Here is an 18,538-nt window from a genome sequence, read left to right on the forward strand (position 1 = left end):
ACCAAAAGTAAAAGATGTCATTCTGATTTGGTAAATCTAAGCAGTAGGTATGGAGTTCTGAAGGCCTGAAAGAAGGAAACAGGTTTTTTATCCTGCAGGGAGGACACAGTAGAAACAGGCAGGCAGATGCAGGTATAGTGAACACTTACTGGATGCTGTGTGCTGAGTGTTGTCTGAAGTGCTCTTTTCCAGTTGTTTCAGTAAATAAGAATAATAGCAGGATGAGATAGACACTATCTTTATCCCCATCGTAAGTAATTTGCCCAAGGTTATTCAGATTTAGGATTCCTATCCAAGCACTCTGTAACCTCCCAGCACATGACCTTAATTACTGTAATATACAGCTTCTCATAAAAACACATGTAATTTCCTTAATGACTAAGACACATTGCAAGTGAGCAATAACAAGGGAGAGCCAGGAGGTGAGCATAAGTACAAGGGGGTTGAAGGAAGAGTCCCAGTATGGACTAATTCTTATCATAAATAGTTGATTTCCTACTATTCTTGGTACCAGCTGCCAAAGCCAGTCATCCTGGTTATGTATATGGAGGGTAAATATAAATATATCTAGGTACATTCATACTTAAGTGAGCTGTGTATTGTTTTTTCAAGCGATTACAGAATACCTTAAGATTTCCAAGTTACTCACAAAATAGACGATCTAGAGATAATTAACCCAGTCTAAAAGGGCAAGATGAGAACAAGGGCCCAAGGTTGGAATCCACCTTGGGTCAGGATCTCAGCGTTAGTACTTAGGGAGGTGCAAAGTTGGAAGTAGCAAGTGAAAGCCAGGAAAAATGATCTATGCTTTCTGTGTGGTTCCTACAGCCATAGGCAATAGGCTGACAGTACTCCAGAGAGGGACGAGAGAAGAGAAACAGGATAGTGCAAATGCCAGAGGAACATCCAGAAAAATTCAAACAGAGAAAAGGCCTTCGGGTCTGGTGGTTAGAAGTTGTTACTGGTCTTTGCCAAGGTGTTTTCCATAGACCACTGCGTTAGGAAAACAAATTGCCAAAGAAAAGGAGTCAGTTCATGGTAGAGGTAAAGTTCCCAGTGTAACCTTCCCTTTCTAAGGAGTGTGGCAGTGGAGAGGTCGGAAAGTAGCTAACAGGGTCTCTGACCTCAGGTGGCTGCTGGGAATGCTTATGAAAAAGAGTCAGGGAGAGGTGCTGTAGAAAATGCAGAAAATTACTGTTATTCTTCAAAAAAATTGGGAGGCTTGTATATATTTTTTTGTTTTTATGCAGAATTGTCAAAGTCAGTACCTCCGATAATCATTTATCACCTCTCTGCTTACCCATCCTCCCAACTATGAAATGCCCCTGGCTGTTACCATCTATGATGGGGACAACAGAAAGGCTGCCTGTTCATTAGAGAAGGACTGTGCCTGGTGTCGTTAATCCACTTAGCCAATCACTGATATCCTAATGTTTCTTTTCATGAGAACTTACTGGACTTTTTTGTTTCCTCTATTCAAGTTGAGTGAGATACTCAAATTCGGTTTGGATAAACTGCTTGCCTCTGAGGGGAGTACCATGGATGAAATAGACCTGGAGTCCATCCTGGGAGAAACAAAAGATGGCCAGTGGGTCTCTGATGCCTTGCCTGCAGCAGAAGGAGGGATAAGAGAGCAAGAGGAAGGAAGTAAGTCGGAGATTAGAGCAGAGCAAATGGCACAACCACCCCAAGCTAGAGCTCACGTCCCCATGGAAAGTTTTGGATGCTGCTCTCTGGGACATCTTTTTTCTACCCTACCCTATTGTCATCTTGGGCACACTGTTTAAGACTTGCTTGATACAAGAACTGTACCCATACTAACTGGAAATATGTGTGGCTCTTCCCTTGTAGCTGAACTGTGAACCAAAATCATAGTATTAATGTTTGTGATAGTATCAATCTTAAGGCTTTGAATTTGTCGCTTTCCTCCCTTGGTTGCAAGCATCTTCTCCTTTGTTTATTAGTGAAGCCTCTACCATCCTTGGTATGATGCTCTGCACATAGTCATTCCTCTTCTAAACAGGAGAATTACTTGTTTGTTACATTGCAGCTAACATTGAGCATTTACTTTGTGTTCATCAATAGTGTGGACTTTGTCATGTGCTTTCTCCATTTAATTTTCACAATACGTCATGAGATGTAGGAGATGGTTGCCTTTCTCTTAAATTTTCTTTTCTCAATTTGGTCAGCATTTGTCATTTTCTTCTTTTCTATTCTGAGTATTTAAATTTCTGACTTGAAGTAATTTTTCACATGGTAACTTTGTAAAGGCATTCCCTGGCATCTTGTAGTTATTTTGAAATGACTTATTTTTCTGGACCAGCTGCAGCAGAGATTCAATATGGACTGGGTTGAGAGGTTTGGGAGTCTTACTAGGCTTCTTAATTCACCAGTGCTTTCTTTCAATAATAGAGAGTAGTGCTGTTTCTTTACTAGATGGTAGCTCCTTTTCATGTGGGGTAGCGGTAGTGGCATGATTTCTGGTTTTGCAGTTCTCTTTTGTTTCTATAGGACTGTGAATTCCCGTCACTTGCTTTCTCTTTCTTTTTGCCACAAACTTGTCAAAGGATGTCTCCCCGCTTCTAAGTTGTCTCTCTCTTCCTGCCAGAAGCAGTGCCTCCCCAAATTCCTGGCTGCATGTGTTTTTATACCTTCCCTTCCGTTCAGTTCCTTAGTAGCCACTTCTCTGATCCACCAGGTCTCAGACCTATCCTCATTATCTTGCCACTTGGATAGTGACCCTCTTTTGCGGGTAAATTTTATCTCTGACCTTTCCGGAACCCCCCTGCCCCCTCCTCTGCATAGTCTCTGCCTGACTGTCTACTTTAGTGTGGGCTTTGGAGCTGGCTCAGCTGGTTTTGGGGGTTCATTTCTCTTACTTCCGTAAGTTGAAGTGTGTAGTATTTTCTGACTCCTAGTGTAGTAGGCATGAATTGGGGCGGCTTTGTTCTCCTTGTTGATCTGTATAGTTTTTGTAGGATAGGTGGAAAAGTTGGAATTTGGGCAGCTGGCATTGTTTTACAGGAAACTGCTTTTTGACTTTTTTTATGTTTTACTTTAAAATTCTTTATAAAAATATCTTGTTCGTATTCTTCAAGAACTCTTTCTTGTTCTCTGCTTATTGTTTTAATTGTACTCTGTTCTCATTTCAGGGACATACTGTCTTCTCTGGGGACATTTATTATGGCTTTTTAATATGTATTCCAGGGAGGATATTTTTTATATCTTTTTAAAAAGTATTTCTCTTCCCACTGCATTGACTTTTACTTCTCCTTCTTTTTTTTAAAAAAAACCACATATATATATTTGTTTATTTATCTATTCATTGAAATTTGCAGATAAAATTGTGTTTATCATGTACAACATGATTTCTTGAAGCACACGTACATTGTGGAATCGTTAAATCTAGTTAATGAACATACATCACTTCATATAGTTATATATTTGTGGTGAGAACACTTAACATTCACCCTCCTAGTATTTCTCAGGAATACAGTATGTCATCATTAGCTATAGTCACCATGGTACCTCTTTTTCTAAAAAAGAAAACTTGTTTGGGGGTCTCTTGTTCTCATTGATAGTTTCCCCAACTGTCTGGTATTCCCTGGCTGTCTGATCACATGTGCTGATGAAGTGCCACAAAGCTGATGGCAGCTCTGGCATGGGCAGGGGCATGGGCCTTGGGGCCTTATTCCTGGTTGGCGAGTCAGCTTTTACGTGGAGGGCACCTTCCCTGATCCATATTTGACATCTTTTCACTGGGCAGCCCATTTTCTCCTGAGACTAATCCTCTAGTATTTTCCCTGGGAGAGGTGAGAATGGAGTTCATCTGGTTGCTCAAACTGAAAAGGCAGGGTGAGTCAAGGGCTCATAGCACTCCTGCTCCTTGGGGTGCACATCTTCTCTCAGTTCCCCCCTTTGCAGTACCCTGTACTTATAAGTCCTAAGCTCTTCGGAGATTGAGAGGGTCTCTAGACTCCTAATGAGCCCTTGGCTAGGCACCTGTGTTTTGTTTCCATGGCTCTTCTTAATCTGCCATTATCCCTCCAGCTACTTTGCATTTTCCAAAAGGTTATTGAACTTTTTCATCCACCATTGCCTCATATATCTTTTTTAAAATTCCTTTAACTGTCACTTGGTGGTTTCAAGTGAGAGAAGAAATAGATGCATGTGATCATATTTTTAAGTTATAATTGATTATATTAAATAGCAACACTTACACTCAGTTCTGTACTGATCCAGATAATTTCAGCTTATTTTCCTAACGTTTACTAGAACAAAATAAAGTCACACTCTTTTCCAGAAAGATAATTATATTTCTCAGTCAATCCAACTGCCTAAAATAATTTTACTTTTTTTAGACAGTCCAACTGCCAGGAAAAATCCCCAGTTGTATTAAACTTTGGATTTTTCTCTTTGATGAATGGGTATGGGTCTGCTCTGTGGTAAATGATTATCCTGGTAGGACAGAGATGCGCGTCTAGGCTTGTGATGGCAGAGTGAAGATAGGGAGCATGATTACTAAGAATGTAAGTGGATAGGAAAGACTGGTAATTAACGTGGCCCCAGTCAGAATTAAATAAAAAACAGGGTTGCTTTATCTTGAATGCCAGGGTTTTTTTTTTTTTTTAAAAAGCATGTTTGGAAGTTGAGACTCACATGCAGTATGAAGCTACATATGTTGATCATATTTGACACTTCTCAGCTCTATTTTTTTCTGCTTGTTGATAGAGTGCCTCATTGAAAGCCCCCTGCTGATTTAATTAGCAAATGCCAATTAGAATTACAGCTGGTTAGATCTGGGTACAAGTGTGAAGCAATTGATCTCTTGAGAATGAAAATGTTTTGCTTTCATACTCTCTAGGGAAAACATACTTATAGCGGATTTCACAAATGTTGTGAAAATACATTATTTGGTAACATGTGCTACTAAAGATGCTTCCCTATTGAATCATTATCTTACCTATCTGTGGTTGCTAGTCTTGGCTGGTCCTAACTTTTCTTAATCACTTGATTCATGATGTTGGCAGATCACTCCACCTCATTGAGCCTTTGTGTTCTCATCTGTAAAATGGTCCTATTAATGCCTGCTTTACTGTTTTACACAGTTGGAACAATCAGACACGATAATAGTTGTGAAAGTGATCTGACAGCATGAAGTACTATTCAAGATGACACTATTGTCTTCACTGCTATTGTTATTACCACAATTATTATTTGCTAGCCTGTTATCTCTCCACCCTTCTACAGACACAATTATATACTGAAAAGAGCACACTGGCCTTAGAATCAGAAGATCCCGCCTTTTCTTGTGAGAATTGCAGAGTCCCTTAATTTCTGCCTGAGCAGAAAGTTTTCCCTTTCAAAAGTAGGATTAGTTATAGCAGGATTGTGGTGAGGATCATGATGAAGATGCTTGCCAAGATCTGTAAAGAATATTGTAAATCCAAGGGATTATTCTTGTGATTCTTCATTCTCTCATAGATTTGCCAAGTTGAATATTAAAAGTGTGTTTGGAATAAAAAAGTATAGATTTTATTAGATGATCTTAATGTCAGTGAGATCTGTGCTGAGGAATAGTTGGGAATGAATGAATGAGCAATGAATGGAGGAATCCAGCAGAGATTCGCAAACCATCTAGGGATGAACGAAAGGGCTTTAAGCCATGCTTTCCCCTTGGAAAAATAAACACATGGGATCCCCGTGTAGAACCCGCATTCTTCAGTGTCAGTGGGATGGGAAATGAAATAACCTTCATCCAGACTTAGCCCATTTAGAAGATAGGCTGTTCTCTTGTCCACTCTAGTTATTGTTTTGAATAGCATTAATCTATTTTTCCTTGGTATCTAACATTTCTCTCTTTGTGTTTTATGTTGTTAGAAAATCATATGTACTTATTTGAAGGTAAAGATTATTCTAAAGAGCCCAGTAAGGAAGACAGAAAATCATTTGAACAACTGGTAAACCTTCAGAAAACCCTTTTGGAGAAAACTAGTCAAGAGGGCCGATCACTCCGAAATAAAGGCAGTGTAAGAACTGTTAATTTATTTAAAAGTTGTTCTTCCAAACTCTCATTCTAAAAAAACAAAACAAACCAAAAAATGATGCTGGCGTCATTTTGTTCTCTTAGGATAATTTGTCAAGAAATAAGTATGTGTTTGTTGAAATGTTAATATAATAACTATACCCCAGTATAAACACTATGTAAGAAAGTCAGCATAAAAAACATTACGAAGGAGAGAATATATTGTACGATTTAATGCAGGGGAAAGCAGCGTTGTCCATCTAAGTCACCCCTAAAGGCATCCCTGTAGTATACCAAAATACCATATCCTGCTGTTGGTAATGATGACCCTATGGCAATAAGAGGATGGCAATCATAAACGATACATGTAGTGTTCACAGTGTTTGGCAGTTCATATGTGTTCATTAAATGCTAGCTATCACTAAGATAATCATGATGTTGAAATATAGTCTTAAAAAAGCTATATAATACATTGCAGAAAGATTGCCATTAAAAATGGGTGAAGTGGCATCCTGCAGGGTATGCTTTTAGTCAAGGAAAAAAGTTACTTTTCTGAAGTACCTTATTCCTAATGAAATGAATCAAAATGACTGTTTCAACCATGCCAATGCTGTGGCTGAGTTTACAGCATGGTATCCTGACCACTGTGCCTGTGAAGTGTGTAGTATGAACAGTGCCTCCAAGTGCTTTGGCTTCAGTTCCCACCATGCAGGGTGGGTGGAGATGCAGTGTTCTGTGGAATATTAAGCATGTTGCTAATGTACAGTGTGCATTAGAGATAATGAAACTTAGGGAGGAGTCTTCTTGACCCTGGTGATGGATCTTGTTCCTCCTCTAGGTTCTCATCCCAGGCCTTGTGGAGGGATCCACCAAAAGGAAGCAGGTCCTGAGTCCAGAAGAGCTGGAGGACAGACAGAAGAAAAGACAAGAAGCCGCTGCCAAGAGAAGGAGACTGATAGAGGAGAAGAAGAGGCAAAAGGAGGAGGCTGAACATAAGAAAAAGTATGTCTGCGTTAACCAAGCTGGGGACCACAGTTGAAGGAGTCACTATTGTATAGTGAGACCACAGCTGAACATCACTTTAAAAATACAGAAAATTTCTTTTAAGCTGGTTCCTATTGGTAACAGAATACTTTTTAAAAACATTTCCTCTATGTAAGTGAAAAGTCTCAGTGCGTAAGGCAGGGAAGATGCATTCCATTGAAACCAGAAATTTTTTTTTTTTGAGATGGGTTCTTGCTCTGTCACCCAGGCTGGAGTATGGTGGTATGGTCACAGCTCACTGCAGCCTGAATCTCCCATGCTCAGTGATCTCCCCACTATAACCTCCCTAGTAGCTGGGAACACAGGTGTGTGCCACCATGCCTGGCTAATTTTTTTTTATTATTTGTAGAGACAGAGTTTCACTGTGTTGCCCAGGCTGGTCTCAAGATCCTGGGCCCAAGCTATCTTTGTGCCTTGGCCTCCAAAGTGCTGGAATTACAGACATGAGCTACTCTGCCTGGCCAAAACCAGAAAATTTTAAGATTTTATTGTAGCTGTCTGACAACGAGTAGTTTACTTGAACAATCTCTTTTAGTCATGTTCTTAAAAACAGGAACATTCAGTGAGTGCTCATTATTGAACTGTAGTCAGGAAGCAGTTAGCCTAATCAGTAAGACTTGTTTATTTACAAATAAGTAGAAAACTTCAATCCGAGTGAGTTTCTAATTGCATTTCTACTTGGCAGATATTGTTTGTGAACAGCAGTATAAAATGTGCTCCAAGGGAAATTGTGATTGTCTGGGTTAATTTCCTTTTCTTTCTGGCCTACTAAAGGATGGCCTGGTGGGAATCCAACCATTATCAGTCCTTCTGCCTGCCCTCTGAGGAGAGCGAGCCAGAGGACCTTGAGAATGGGGAAGATGAGAGCTCTGCTGAGCTGGATTACCAAGACCCGGATGCTACCTCCCTCAAGTACGTTAGTGGTGATGTGACCCACCCTCAGGCTGGGGCCGAGGATGCTCTCATCGTGCACTGCGTAGGTACGAGAAGTGGTATGGGCTGAGGATGGGGGCCTCAATCCTTATGGTGCCAAGAGCTGGGGAGGATGGGGCAGAACCCTGACCCAGGGGTGGTGGTCCCAGTGTAGTATTGCGCGGTCAAAAGAGTGTGAATTTTAAAGTCAGGAGACATTCCAGAATCATTTCACTCTTGGCGCTCTCGTTTACCTGGTTTAGTTACCCAGTCTCTCAACTTCCACTTCCTTATCCATAGACTGGGACCATATCTGCCTTATCCTCTGCACACAGTTTTTAAGAGGGTGAAGTGAAGCAGCATTGACAAGACAAACAAATCCTTTGAGTAAAAGCAAACCTTCATGCGCGTTCCCTTGCTTGACCTTTGTACTTTTTACTTCATCTGCCTAAAACCGCTTCTTCCCAAATAACCTCATCAAATGTTGTTCAAATGTCTGTTTCTCAGAGCGGTCTTCTGTGATTACCTCATATAAAACAGGCCCCATCCTCCCTCTGTTATTCTCTGTCCCTTCTCCCATATTTTCCTTTATCACACCTGTCCCACCTGACATATTACCTACATATTTGTTAATTTGACTGTTGCATTGCATTAAAAATACACTTCGTGGAAGCAGGGGTTTTTTCTTGTTTGCTGCTGTGACTCTGGTGCCTAGAACAATGCCTTACATGTAATACATGCTACCCAACGTTTGTAGTGTGAATGAATGCCTATAAATGCTAAGATACTAAGCAGCTTTGTTAGTACCAGCTTGAATAAGTCATTTAACCTTTCCTGTGTGCTGTTTTATAACCTTGCCTGTGTGCTGTTGCATAACCATTGCTTCTACTCTCTCTGTAATGTTCCATCTACTCTCTGTCCTTCCGCAGTCATCTCCCAGGAATCACAGATGCACCACAGAGATTTTGCTCATTGAGAACACTAATTTTTGAGATGCTTTCCTATTATGATGGCCCCAGCTATATCTTCCAGAAAACATAAACATATTTGGAAAGTCCAACCTGTGATATTCCTAGGAGATAAGATATTTTGTTTCTTCCCTTTGAAAAATCATTCTTCCACAAGTCCCTTTTGTGTGCCTTTGTTTTTCTAAATTGGGAACTGGACTTTACCTCCCATAGTTGAAAATCTTCTCTTTCTTCAATCAGATGACTCTGGCCACTGGGGCAGAGGTGGTTTGTTTACAGCTCTGGAAAAACGATCTGCTGAGCCAAGAAAAATATATGAGCTGGCGGGGAAAATGAAAGGTAAGAAGCAAAGCAGAGGGAAAGGTTACGGGTGGAATAAGAGAGGAGAGGACACCTAAGACTGTATCGTGAGGGTTACATAGCACTGGATAAGGAATCAGAATAACTGGTTGGGAACTGAATTCTGTCATAAATTAGCTACTTGTTCTGTGACTTCAAGACTTTCCCTTACCTTTTCTGTACCTGTTTCCTCATCTGTGATTTGTGAATAATACTTGTTCTACTTACTTCATGGAACTGTAGTGAGCATAATGAATGTGTGTATTCTGAAAAATGTCGATCCCTGCATACATGTTAAAGTATTGGAATGGGCTGGACACAGTGGCCCATGCCTGTAATCCCAGACTTTGGGAGGCTGAGGCAGGAGGATTGCTTGAGGCCAGGAGTTTGAGACCAGCTTGGGCAACATAGTGAGATCCTGTCTCTATCAAAAATTTAAAAATTGGCTGGATGTGGTGGTGCACACCTGTAGTCGCAGCTACTTGGGAGGCCAAGGTGGGAGGATCACTTGAGCCTAAGAGGTTGAAGTTGCAGTGAGCTGTGATTGCACCACTGTACTACAGCCTGAGAGTGAGACCCTGTCTCATAAAAAAAAAAGTATTGGAATAAAGATGAAGGAATATGTCATGGAAACATCAAAGATCTATGGGAAGCTGGGTGTGGTGGCTCACACCTGTAATCTCAGCCCTTTGGAAGGCTGAGACGAGGCAAGGAATTCAAAACCAGCCTCTCCAACATGGCAAAACCCTGTCTCTACCAAAAACATACAGAATTATCCAGGCGTGGTGGCACATGCCTGTAATCCCGGCTACTCAGGAGTAGGCTGAGGCAGAAGAATCACTTGAACCTGGGAGGTGGAGGTTGTAATGAGCTGAGATATGCCATTGCACTCCGGCCTGGGTGACTGAGCAAGACTGACTCAAGAAAAAGACCTGTGGGAGAGAAATCAGACATACCATTAAAATACTGAGAAGAGCTTTGGTTTGGTGCTGAGGGGAATGAAGAGGTTTTACGAGGTCAGCACAACCTGGGGTATAACGCTCCCTGGAGACAGAAATAAAGCTGTTTGGTGCCAGGGGAACCTAGAAGCCTGAAGAATGTTGTCCCTTGGCATGGAGAAGGGAAAAAGGCACCTCCTTTTACACCCAGAAATAACAAAGTGGCAAGAGGAATAAAATCATTGTTGTGGTTATTTTCCGGAGATTGAAGGACCTTGTCTGATAGAGGAGGGCCCTCCAGATTCTTTAGAGATTGTTTTTTCCTAATTCTGCCCAGTTCTTTATGGTGGAAAGGGATATAAGAACTTAGTATGACTACTTTTTCTAGTAAAACAAGTTACTGAAAGAAGGGTTTAATGTGTGTTGAAACAGTCAATCCAGATCTAGATGCTAATTGGGCAGCTGGCAAAGCAACACCCAGGAAAGGTCAGACCTGGAGGTGCAGATTGAGGAGTCCCTGTTTAGAGTCTGTGTTTGAAACCATGTGGGAGAGAGGATGGAGAAATGAGAGGCGTAGAACAGACCTGGAAAACACCTCCACTTAGGACTTGAGACAAGAAGATGGAATTTCTGACAGAAGGAATTGTCAGAAAATTAGGGAACTTGTGCAGTATTTTGAGGTACAAGGGAGGAAAGTATGTCAAGAAGGCAAAGAAGTTCATGGTGTCAGACATTGAAGTGAGGATGAATTGGGAAAAGGCCATGGATTTGACCCAAGGTCGCTCACCTTGGAGCACTTTGAGTGGGGAGCTCGGACTTAAGGCCTGAGTGCTCAGTAAGGAAATGGAGATGGGAGTGTGCAGTTTTCTCTGGAGAAGGATTGAAGCAGGGTGCAGCAAAGTAGATGAAACTGTAGACTAGAATTCCCAGGGAAGGCTTCATGGAGGTCCTGGGCCTGGAACGGTGGGTCGAATTTGAGTAGGTGGAGTGAAATGGCAAGAGGGTTCCCAACTGCTCATTACCACACCTAGTATTCCTCGTGTGTGGATATTGAAGGACCCCGGCAGTTACCCCGTTCCTTTGTGTGGAGGATGGCGTACAGGCCAGGCGGGCCAGGGTGGAGGGTTGAGGCAGAAGAATAGAGGAGAGTTTTGTTTTCACTGGAGGCTTGGGCCTGAAGACCTTATATGATTTGTCCAGGGAGATGCCATTCTGAGCAGAACCTTATCTAATGGAATGGGTAATGGCTGGTCGTTTTTGGGGGATTTGATCAAAAGGATGGCGTAGCACAACCAGTATTTTAGAATGACTGAACAACACGTTCAAACTGCTATCAACCTAACCAATAGACAGTGTCTGTAAAATAAAATGAACAAAGGTTTTTTGTTGTTTTGTTTTGTTTTTGTTTTTGAGATGGAGTCTCACTGTCTGGAGTGCAGTGGCACGATCTTGGCTCACTGCAATTTCCACCTCCCAGGCTCAAGCGATCCTCCTGCTTCAGCCTCCCAAGTAGCTTGTCCCACAGGTGCACACCACCACACCTGGCCACTCTTCTGAATTTTTGGTAGAGACAGGGTTTTGCCATGTTGCTCAGGCTGGCCTTGAACTCCAGAGCTCAAGTGATCCACCTCTCTCAGCCTCCCCAAGTGCTAGGATTACGCACATAAGCCACTGCACCCAGCCTGAGGTTTTTAAGGGGAAATGAGGAAGATTACATACTTTTTTTGAATCAGTTATCCTTGGCTACAAGGATTAGTAACAAGGGTGGCACCAGGCCGTGGTTGGGCAGGAAGTTGATGAGCAGATGTCTTTGCAGAAGTATATTTTTATGTAAGGTTGCCAAGGCCCTTGCTCAAGGTTGTGGTTTTTGTAAAATCTGTTGTGATAGTTCTTGTATTCAGACATTCGTGCATTACAACCTTCCCTTCATGGCCTTCCCTGGCTGTATTTGTCAGAGTTTTGTTTTATTTTTTGAGATAGGGTCTTACCCTGTCACCCAGGCCGGAGTGCATTGGCGTGATCATAGCTTATCGCAGCCTTGAACTCCTTTGCTCAAGAGATCCTCCCGCCTCAGCCTCTTAAGTACCTAAGACTACAGGTTCACAACACCAAACCTAACTAATTTTTCTTATTTTTTGTAGAGACTGGGTCTTGCCTTGTTGTCCAGGTTAGTCTGGAACCCCTGGCTTCCAGCAGTCCTCCCACCTCAGCCTCCCAGAGCACTGGGATTATAGTCGTGAGTCACTGTGCCCAGCCATATTTGTTAGAATTTTTAACACAAGTATCTCTATTTTGATTCTAACTGCTTTCACATCAGCTTATGTAAAGTCATAGAATTAAATTAGCGCATTTTTCTTCACTATCAGTTTTATTTGATTTGGATAGAGTAGGAAAATATACAAACAGATACAGATAAAGTAGAATGTAATAATTTGAATGATTTAAGACAAGCACAAAACTACCAAAGGAGTTTCAAGCTCATAATGCGCCCTCCCCAAAGCCCCCCAGCTACCTCTGGGTTTTGTATTCACTCTCTGATGTCTATAGGGGTACTTTGTTGTTAACGTTTGAGGAGCATTAAATTAGGAGATCATAAAAATTCAGGAGTGAAGCAGGTGAGTACCCAGCTAAGAGGTTGACTGAGGCCAGGAAAGTGAGAAAGGGCTATGTAGGAAGGTGGGTCCTGAAACTCAACTGAATTTGAAGAAGGCGAGATACAAGGAGGATTCATTCCTTAGTGAACTTGGTGTTCTTTATGTTTCTCCTTTCTGTTTTACCTCAGACTTGAGTTTGGGAGGTGTCCTTTTATTTCCTGTTGATGATAAAGAATCAAGAAACAAAGGGCAAGATTTGGTAAGTAAAACTCATCTCTTTTCAGAACTAAAAGTGGACTCACATCAACTTCTCTTGAAGTGTCCCCTGCCCCCATTGGCCTCTCTACTAGTGTATTAGTTTGTTAGGGCTGCCATAACAAAAAGCCACAGACTAGGTAGCTTAAACAGCAGAAATGTATTTCCTCACAATTCTGGAGGCTGAAAGTCCAAGATCAAGGTGTCGGCAGGTTTGGTTTCTCCCAAGGATTCTCTCCTTGGCTTGCAGATGGCGGTTGTCTTGCTGTGCATGCACAGCCCTGGTGTCTGTGTGTCCAGATTTCCTTTCTTATAAGGATAGCACTCACAGTGGATCAGGCCCCACCCTAAACCCTTGTTTTAACTTCACTGCCCCTTTAAAGACCCTGTCTCTAAATACAGTCAACATGAGGTACCACAGGTTAGGGCTTCAATGTATGAATTTGGTGGGGACACAGTTCAGCCCATAACAAGCAGATTGGGCTATAGCCTTCACTGCACTTCCCGTGTCCCCAGGCTTCCATCCATCCGTCCCCGGAGCACTGTCCAGACAGTAGACCCCAACTAAGTACAGGGTTTCTATTTGTGTTTTTATCTTCAGTACCCTACATAGTACTAGCTCGTAAGAAATGCTCCATAAACATTTACTGTGTGAGTAAGAAGGCATGACTCAGAACTCTGAGGGTTTCATTTCTTATTATGTGAAAATTTCTGTGAAAGATTGTGTTTTCTAGTCAGCCATAATAAAGCAGGGGAGAGGAACTAATACATGTATCCTGTGCCCACCTCAGAATCCTTTTGCATCTTAGGCATCTTGGGATGCCTATAGTGAGTTTGATTTACCCCACCCAACTGGCTTTCTCCAAGGCCTGAATTCACATTCAAATTTTAAGCCAGAATTAAGAAGAGATTTCAAAACCAGGCCAAAAGAGAGACTCATCCTCTTGAAGTTGCTGTCTGTGTGACTGTGTTAGGCTGTTTTTGCATTGTGATAAAAGAATTCCCTGAGACTGGGTAATTTATAAAGAAAAGAGATTCGTTTGCTCATGGTTTTGATGCTGTACAGGAAGCGTGGTACTGACATCTGCTCCTGGTGGAGGCTTCAGGAAGCTCACAGTCATGGTTGAAGGCAAAGGGGGAGCTAGTGTATCACACACGGCAAGAGCAGGATCAAGAGAGAGTGGGAGAAGGTGCCACACTGCTTTACATAACTAGATCTCATGTGAACTACCAGAGTGGCAACTCATCACCAAGGGTATGACACTAAGCCATCCATGAGGGATCCACCCTATGATCCAATACCTCCCACTTGGCCCCACCTCCAACACTGGGAATTACATCCCAACATGAGATTTGGAGGGGGACACACATCCAAACTACACAGTGACTAACAGCAAAGTGGTTCCTGTAGAGTCATTCCTTCAGTAACTTCTAAAATGCTAAAAAAGGAGAAAAGTAAAGTGTCTGTGCATGAGAAACTCAGAATCCAGTGATTCAGGAAAATTGTTTACAGTGAGTAGAGTCCATGTCTATGATATGACTGTGATGATGTTATCCCGGAAGCTCCCTTGACACTCTCCAGCTCTGCCCACTTAGGTTAGGATGGTTGAGAGATACTTGGCATTTTGTCCTCATGGGAATTGTTCAAACAGAGATGGAATGACTGCTTGTCCTGGGGGTTGTGGAGCTGACTCAGGCATCAAAGGGCTGGGATGCAGGAGCCTCTAAGATCTTTTCCATGCCTACAATTCAGAAAAATTCTTTTTTTTTTTTTTTTTTACCCTTGAGAACTTTTGGAAAGTGTATGTTTTGGACTCATTCTCTGGTTTTAACATACTTTAAAAAGAAGAAGAAAAGCCTGTATAAAGTGACCACCAAGTGAGAATTATGATGGCATGTGAAGTCACACACACAGTTAGGACATTGCTGTTCAGACACAGCATCTGAAAGAGATGGAGCCAAGGCCCAGTGACCCATCAAGGGCTGTGCCGCCTCCATGGGCGGTCACTTGGTTGATGGTGTGGCTGTCTCATGTCGGGTTGGTCATCTGATGGAGGTTTTTTCCAGTTGGCCTTGATTGTGGCTCAGCATCGTGATCGCTCCAATGTCCTGTCTGGCATTAAGATGGCAGCACTAGAAGAGGGCCTGAAGAAGATATTTTTAGCAGCAAAGAAGAAGAAAGGTAAGCTCTTCCACCTGTGCTCAAGAGTAGATGAATTTGTTTCTAGGCATGTGATATGACTTTTGATAGGACTTTTCAAGACCCCACTTAATATGCATGGTAAAGGCAAACCACAGAAGTGATCACCCCACCATCTTGTAGTCAGATAGCCATCCTTTCCAAAACACTTTTAATGTTGGTTATCTCTGTAGGCCGTCTCCATTCCCTGGGTATTTTTATCATGATTTTACAGATGAGGAGGCAGAGGACTAGACATGAAGCAACTTGGTCATATGTAGTTGGTAAATGCTGTTTATTTAATCACAGTTCCCAGTAACAGACAGTTCTTGAACAAAAATTGAGTTTAGTTTTGTTTCCAAACCTAGTGTGTCTCAGAGCTTATTGAATTGATTGGCTTGTTAGAGAATCTTTGCTTATTTTAATTTTGCCTCCACCAATCGTAATCTGTTTCCATTGTATGTATTTTTAGAACATGTGGGTCCTTGTGTTCAACAGAATAATTTAATTTTTCTTATTACAATTCTTCCCGCAGAATATTTTTGACATTATAATTACGTGCTTTGAGTGAGATAGTCAATAATTATTTTCTCCCATGTATATTTTATACCCATCAATCAATTTTTGATGAGTGAAGACATCTGTTCTTCTCTTCATAATAGCAAGTGTTCATCTTCCACGTATTGGACATGCCACGAAAGGTTTTAACTGGTATGGTACTGAGCGACTTATTCGGAAACATCTGGCTGCAAGAGGCATCCCGACTTACATGTATCCTTTTGTGATCTTAATTGTGTGTTCTCCCAAACCAAGAGGGAAAATGTGTTCAGTTTCTGGTGTCACTACTTAATCCAAGGCCAAGTTTCTTCTTGCCACAGTCTTTACTCTCCCCCTCTTCAGTGAGACAAAGTAAGAAGCGCTTTCTAACTTGTGTATATCAAATATGTATACCCAACAAGATCAACACATCCAAGCATTGCTGGATGCTAGCAGATAAATTAAAAGATACATGAAGGGGAGAATTAATTGAGCAATTGTTAATTTGGTAACATATTGAGTCACATGACTTCTCTAGAGATCCTTCAGGTCTGTGGAACAAGGCATAATTCTAAGAACTTCACACTGTTCATTTTAATGAACAGTTAAGCAAACAAATAAGTGAATACAGTAGTATTCCTGAACTTTTTTGATGTATTATTAAAAGGCAGTATGACATTTATTTTAACCATGAAGTCATGATCTACTTTAGTTAGACTAGTGTTTTCTTCTAGTGACCTCCTTGCTATATAAGTTAGCATATTTTGAACTATTTTACTGAGTCCCAAAATTACTAGAGAAAGCAGAATTGACCCCCAAATGCTATAATCACACAGAAGCTCCATCTTTTTACTTAGATATTTGACTGAAATTCACTCAGTGATGGTCTTCAAGATACTTAAATCACTATAAAAACTTAGTAGAGAAGCCAGCTTTTATGTGCTTGCACAATTTGAGCAGTATGTAAAGAGTTTTAGTACCCCGAAAACAATAGCAGCAATAAGTACTAACAATATTGAAAGTATTTATGATATCGTGAAGGAGAATTAAAGCATACTACTTCTAGAACAGTTATTTCAGTGATTACTAGAGAACTAGTCGTTTTGGTAAAGTTAGTTTTAAAGTGATGACATGTATCTTCCTTGACCATCCTTATTAGATATTATTTTCCTAGAAGCAAGTCTAGTGTCCTTCATTCACAGTCCTCATCTTCCTCCTCAAGACAGCTGGTGCCTTAACAATTGGCCCAGCCTCAGATCCTGTCTTTAGCAACCAGCTGATATTTACCCAGAGCTACTGCAGTAGAATATTTCAAAATGGAATCAGGATCTGGTGGGCCTCAAAAATTGTCTCTTTTCTGAGTTTCAGTGTGGTTCTCCTGGATGTTTTGCTCTATTTTGGCACCTGTAATATAGGGAAACACAACTTTTTTGGGAAAGCCCTTTGACCCCAGCTTGCTAGTTGCATAATAATAAATTATCTATTCCTAATGGTTTTATTGCTTTCTTTCCCCCTATATTTAGTTTTCTTCTCCTCTACCAGAGTGATTACTTTATAGAGGGAAAGGCCGTATGGATTAAGGAGACATGAAAGGTCACAGAACAGAGTGGCTCTGGGAGCAGGAAGCACCTTCAGCCAGTTCATGCCTTCAAAAAGAAAGGACCCAGGAAGAGAGTCTGAGAAGTGAGATTCTTTATCCAGACAAATAGTGTACCTCCTTCTCCTTTTTGCACTGCACAACATCAAGATCTGGAAAAAATACATTGATCTAGAGCTTGTCAAATGTGACTTCAGAAAAACCATAGGATCTTTTTTCTCCTAGCCACCAAATCCAATTCAGCTTCAAGGAATAAGGGAATTGTGAAAAGGGTGCAATCCCATCACAGCATGACTGATGATACTGGGGAGGGTAGGAGACCAAGAACCAACAGAGAAGGAGTCATGGAGGGAAGACTCTTAAGTCGTGGCTTTTCACACTTGGGTGTGTCTCAGTCTTGGCTGAGTATCCTCACCCAGCATCATTTCTGCTGACTTGAGGCCATCAACACCTAGAGTGCTATGGAGACCTCATGAGAAGTGTCAGTCCTGGGCTTTGATGTGGGGAGCCCTGGCTTTTGGACTCAGAGCCAGGACCATGGTCTTCTAAGGAAAGTGGTACTTGCATTTTCCTATTCTGACTCTCTTCTCACATATTCACCCTTAGGTAATATAGCATCATGCTGAAGACCTGTTTCATCGAAAATTCAGCATTCCTTAAATTTTTTTCTCCCAAAACTTGCATCGATTTTAACTGCCTCCTATCCACTACTCTTTCCACCATCCTTAACATGTAGATTATTATAACAACTTTAAGATTTGTATCTTAAGTCTTGCCTACAACTGGAAGCAAGATTAGAACTCCCCCTATTCTGTCTACCATGCTCCAGTCATGTGGGATTTTTCTCTGGATGTAGTCCCTGACCCATGAACCTTGGTCTTTTGGTAAGCTGGGCATAAACAATATGGAGGAAGATCAGAAAACCCATGTAGCACATTCTCCCTTCAGTATGGGGTCACTTCTCAGTGGCAGTGCCCTGATTTACTTGCCCACCTCTCTTAACTCTTCAGAGTCAAAAACACTGTCCTGCTACGTATTCAGAAATCTGCCCTATTTTTTATAATCCATTCTTTCTATCAAAGAGGTATCATTCTCTGGGAACGTAGAATGAGAGCAGCTATCTATTCTATTTACCCCAAGGGCTTGTTCT

At 41.5% G+C, this 18,538-nt stretch overlaps 1 protein-coding gene across 6 annotated transcripts in view; it reads left to right on the forward strand.

Annotated features, from left to right (window-relative positions):
• Positions 1-17,281, forward strand: part of CHD1L (chromodomain helicase DNA binding protein 1-like) — a 54,669-nt gene extending 37,388 nt beyond the window's left edge. For all 6 annotated transcript variants that reach the window (XM_011995195.1, XM_011995196.1, XM_011995198.1 and 3 more), the window contains 9 exons: positions 1,482-1,647; positions 5,881-6,029; positions 6,864-7,027; positions 7,844-8,049; positions 9,190-9,288; positions 13,009-13,079; positions 15,143-15,257; positions 15,917-16,025; positions 16,951-17,281. In XM_011995195.1, the coding sequence (XP_011850585.1) occupies positions 1,482-1,647; positions 5,881-6,029; positions 6,864-7,027; positions 7,844-8,049; positions 9,190-9,288; positions 13,009-13,079; positions 15,143-15,257; positions 15,917-16,025; positions 16,951-17,029 (1,158 nt within the window). In that variant the 3' untranslated portion in view covers positions 17,030-17,281. The remainder of the gene's footprint in view (positions 1-1,481; positions 1,648-5,880; positions 6,030-6,863; positions 7,028-7,843; positions 8,050-9,189; positions 9,289-13,008; positions 13,080-15,142; positions 15,258-15,916; positions 16,026-16,950) is intronic.
• The last annotated feature ends 1,257 nt before the right edge of the window (positions 17,282-18,538 follow it).

The sequence above is a fragment of the Mandrillus leucophaeus genome, unplaced genomic scaffold (assembly GCF_000951045.1).
Source record: "Mandrillus leucophaeus isolate KB7577 unplaced genomic scaffold, Mleu.le_1.0 Scaffold475, whole genome shotgun sequence".
In the NCBI taxonomy this organism is placed as follows: Eukaryota; Metazoa; Chordata; class Mammalia; order Primates; family Cercopithecidae; genus Mandrillus; species Mandrillus leucophaeus.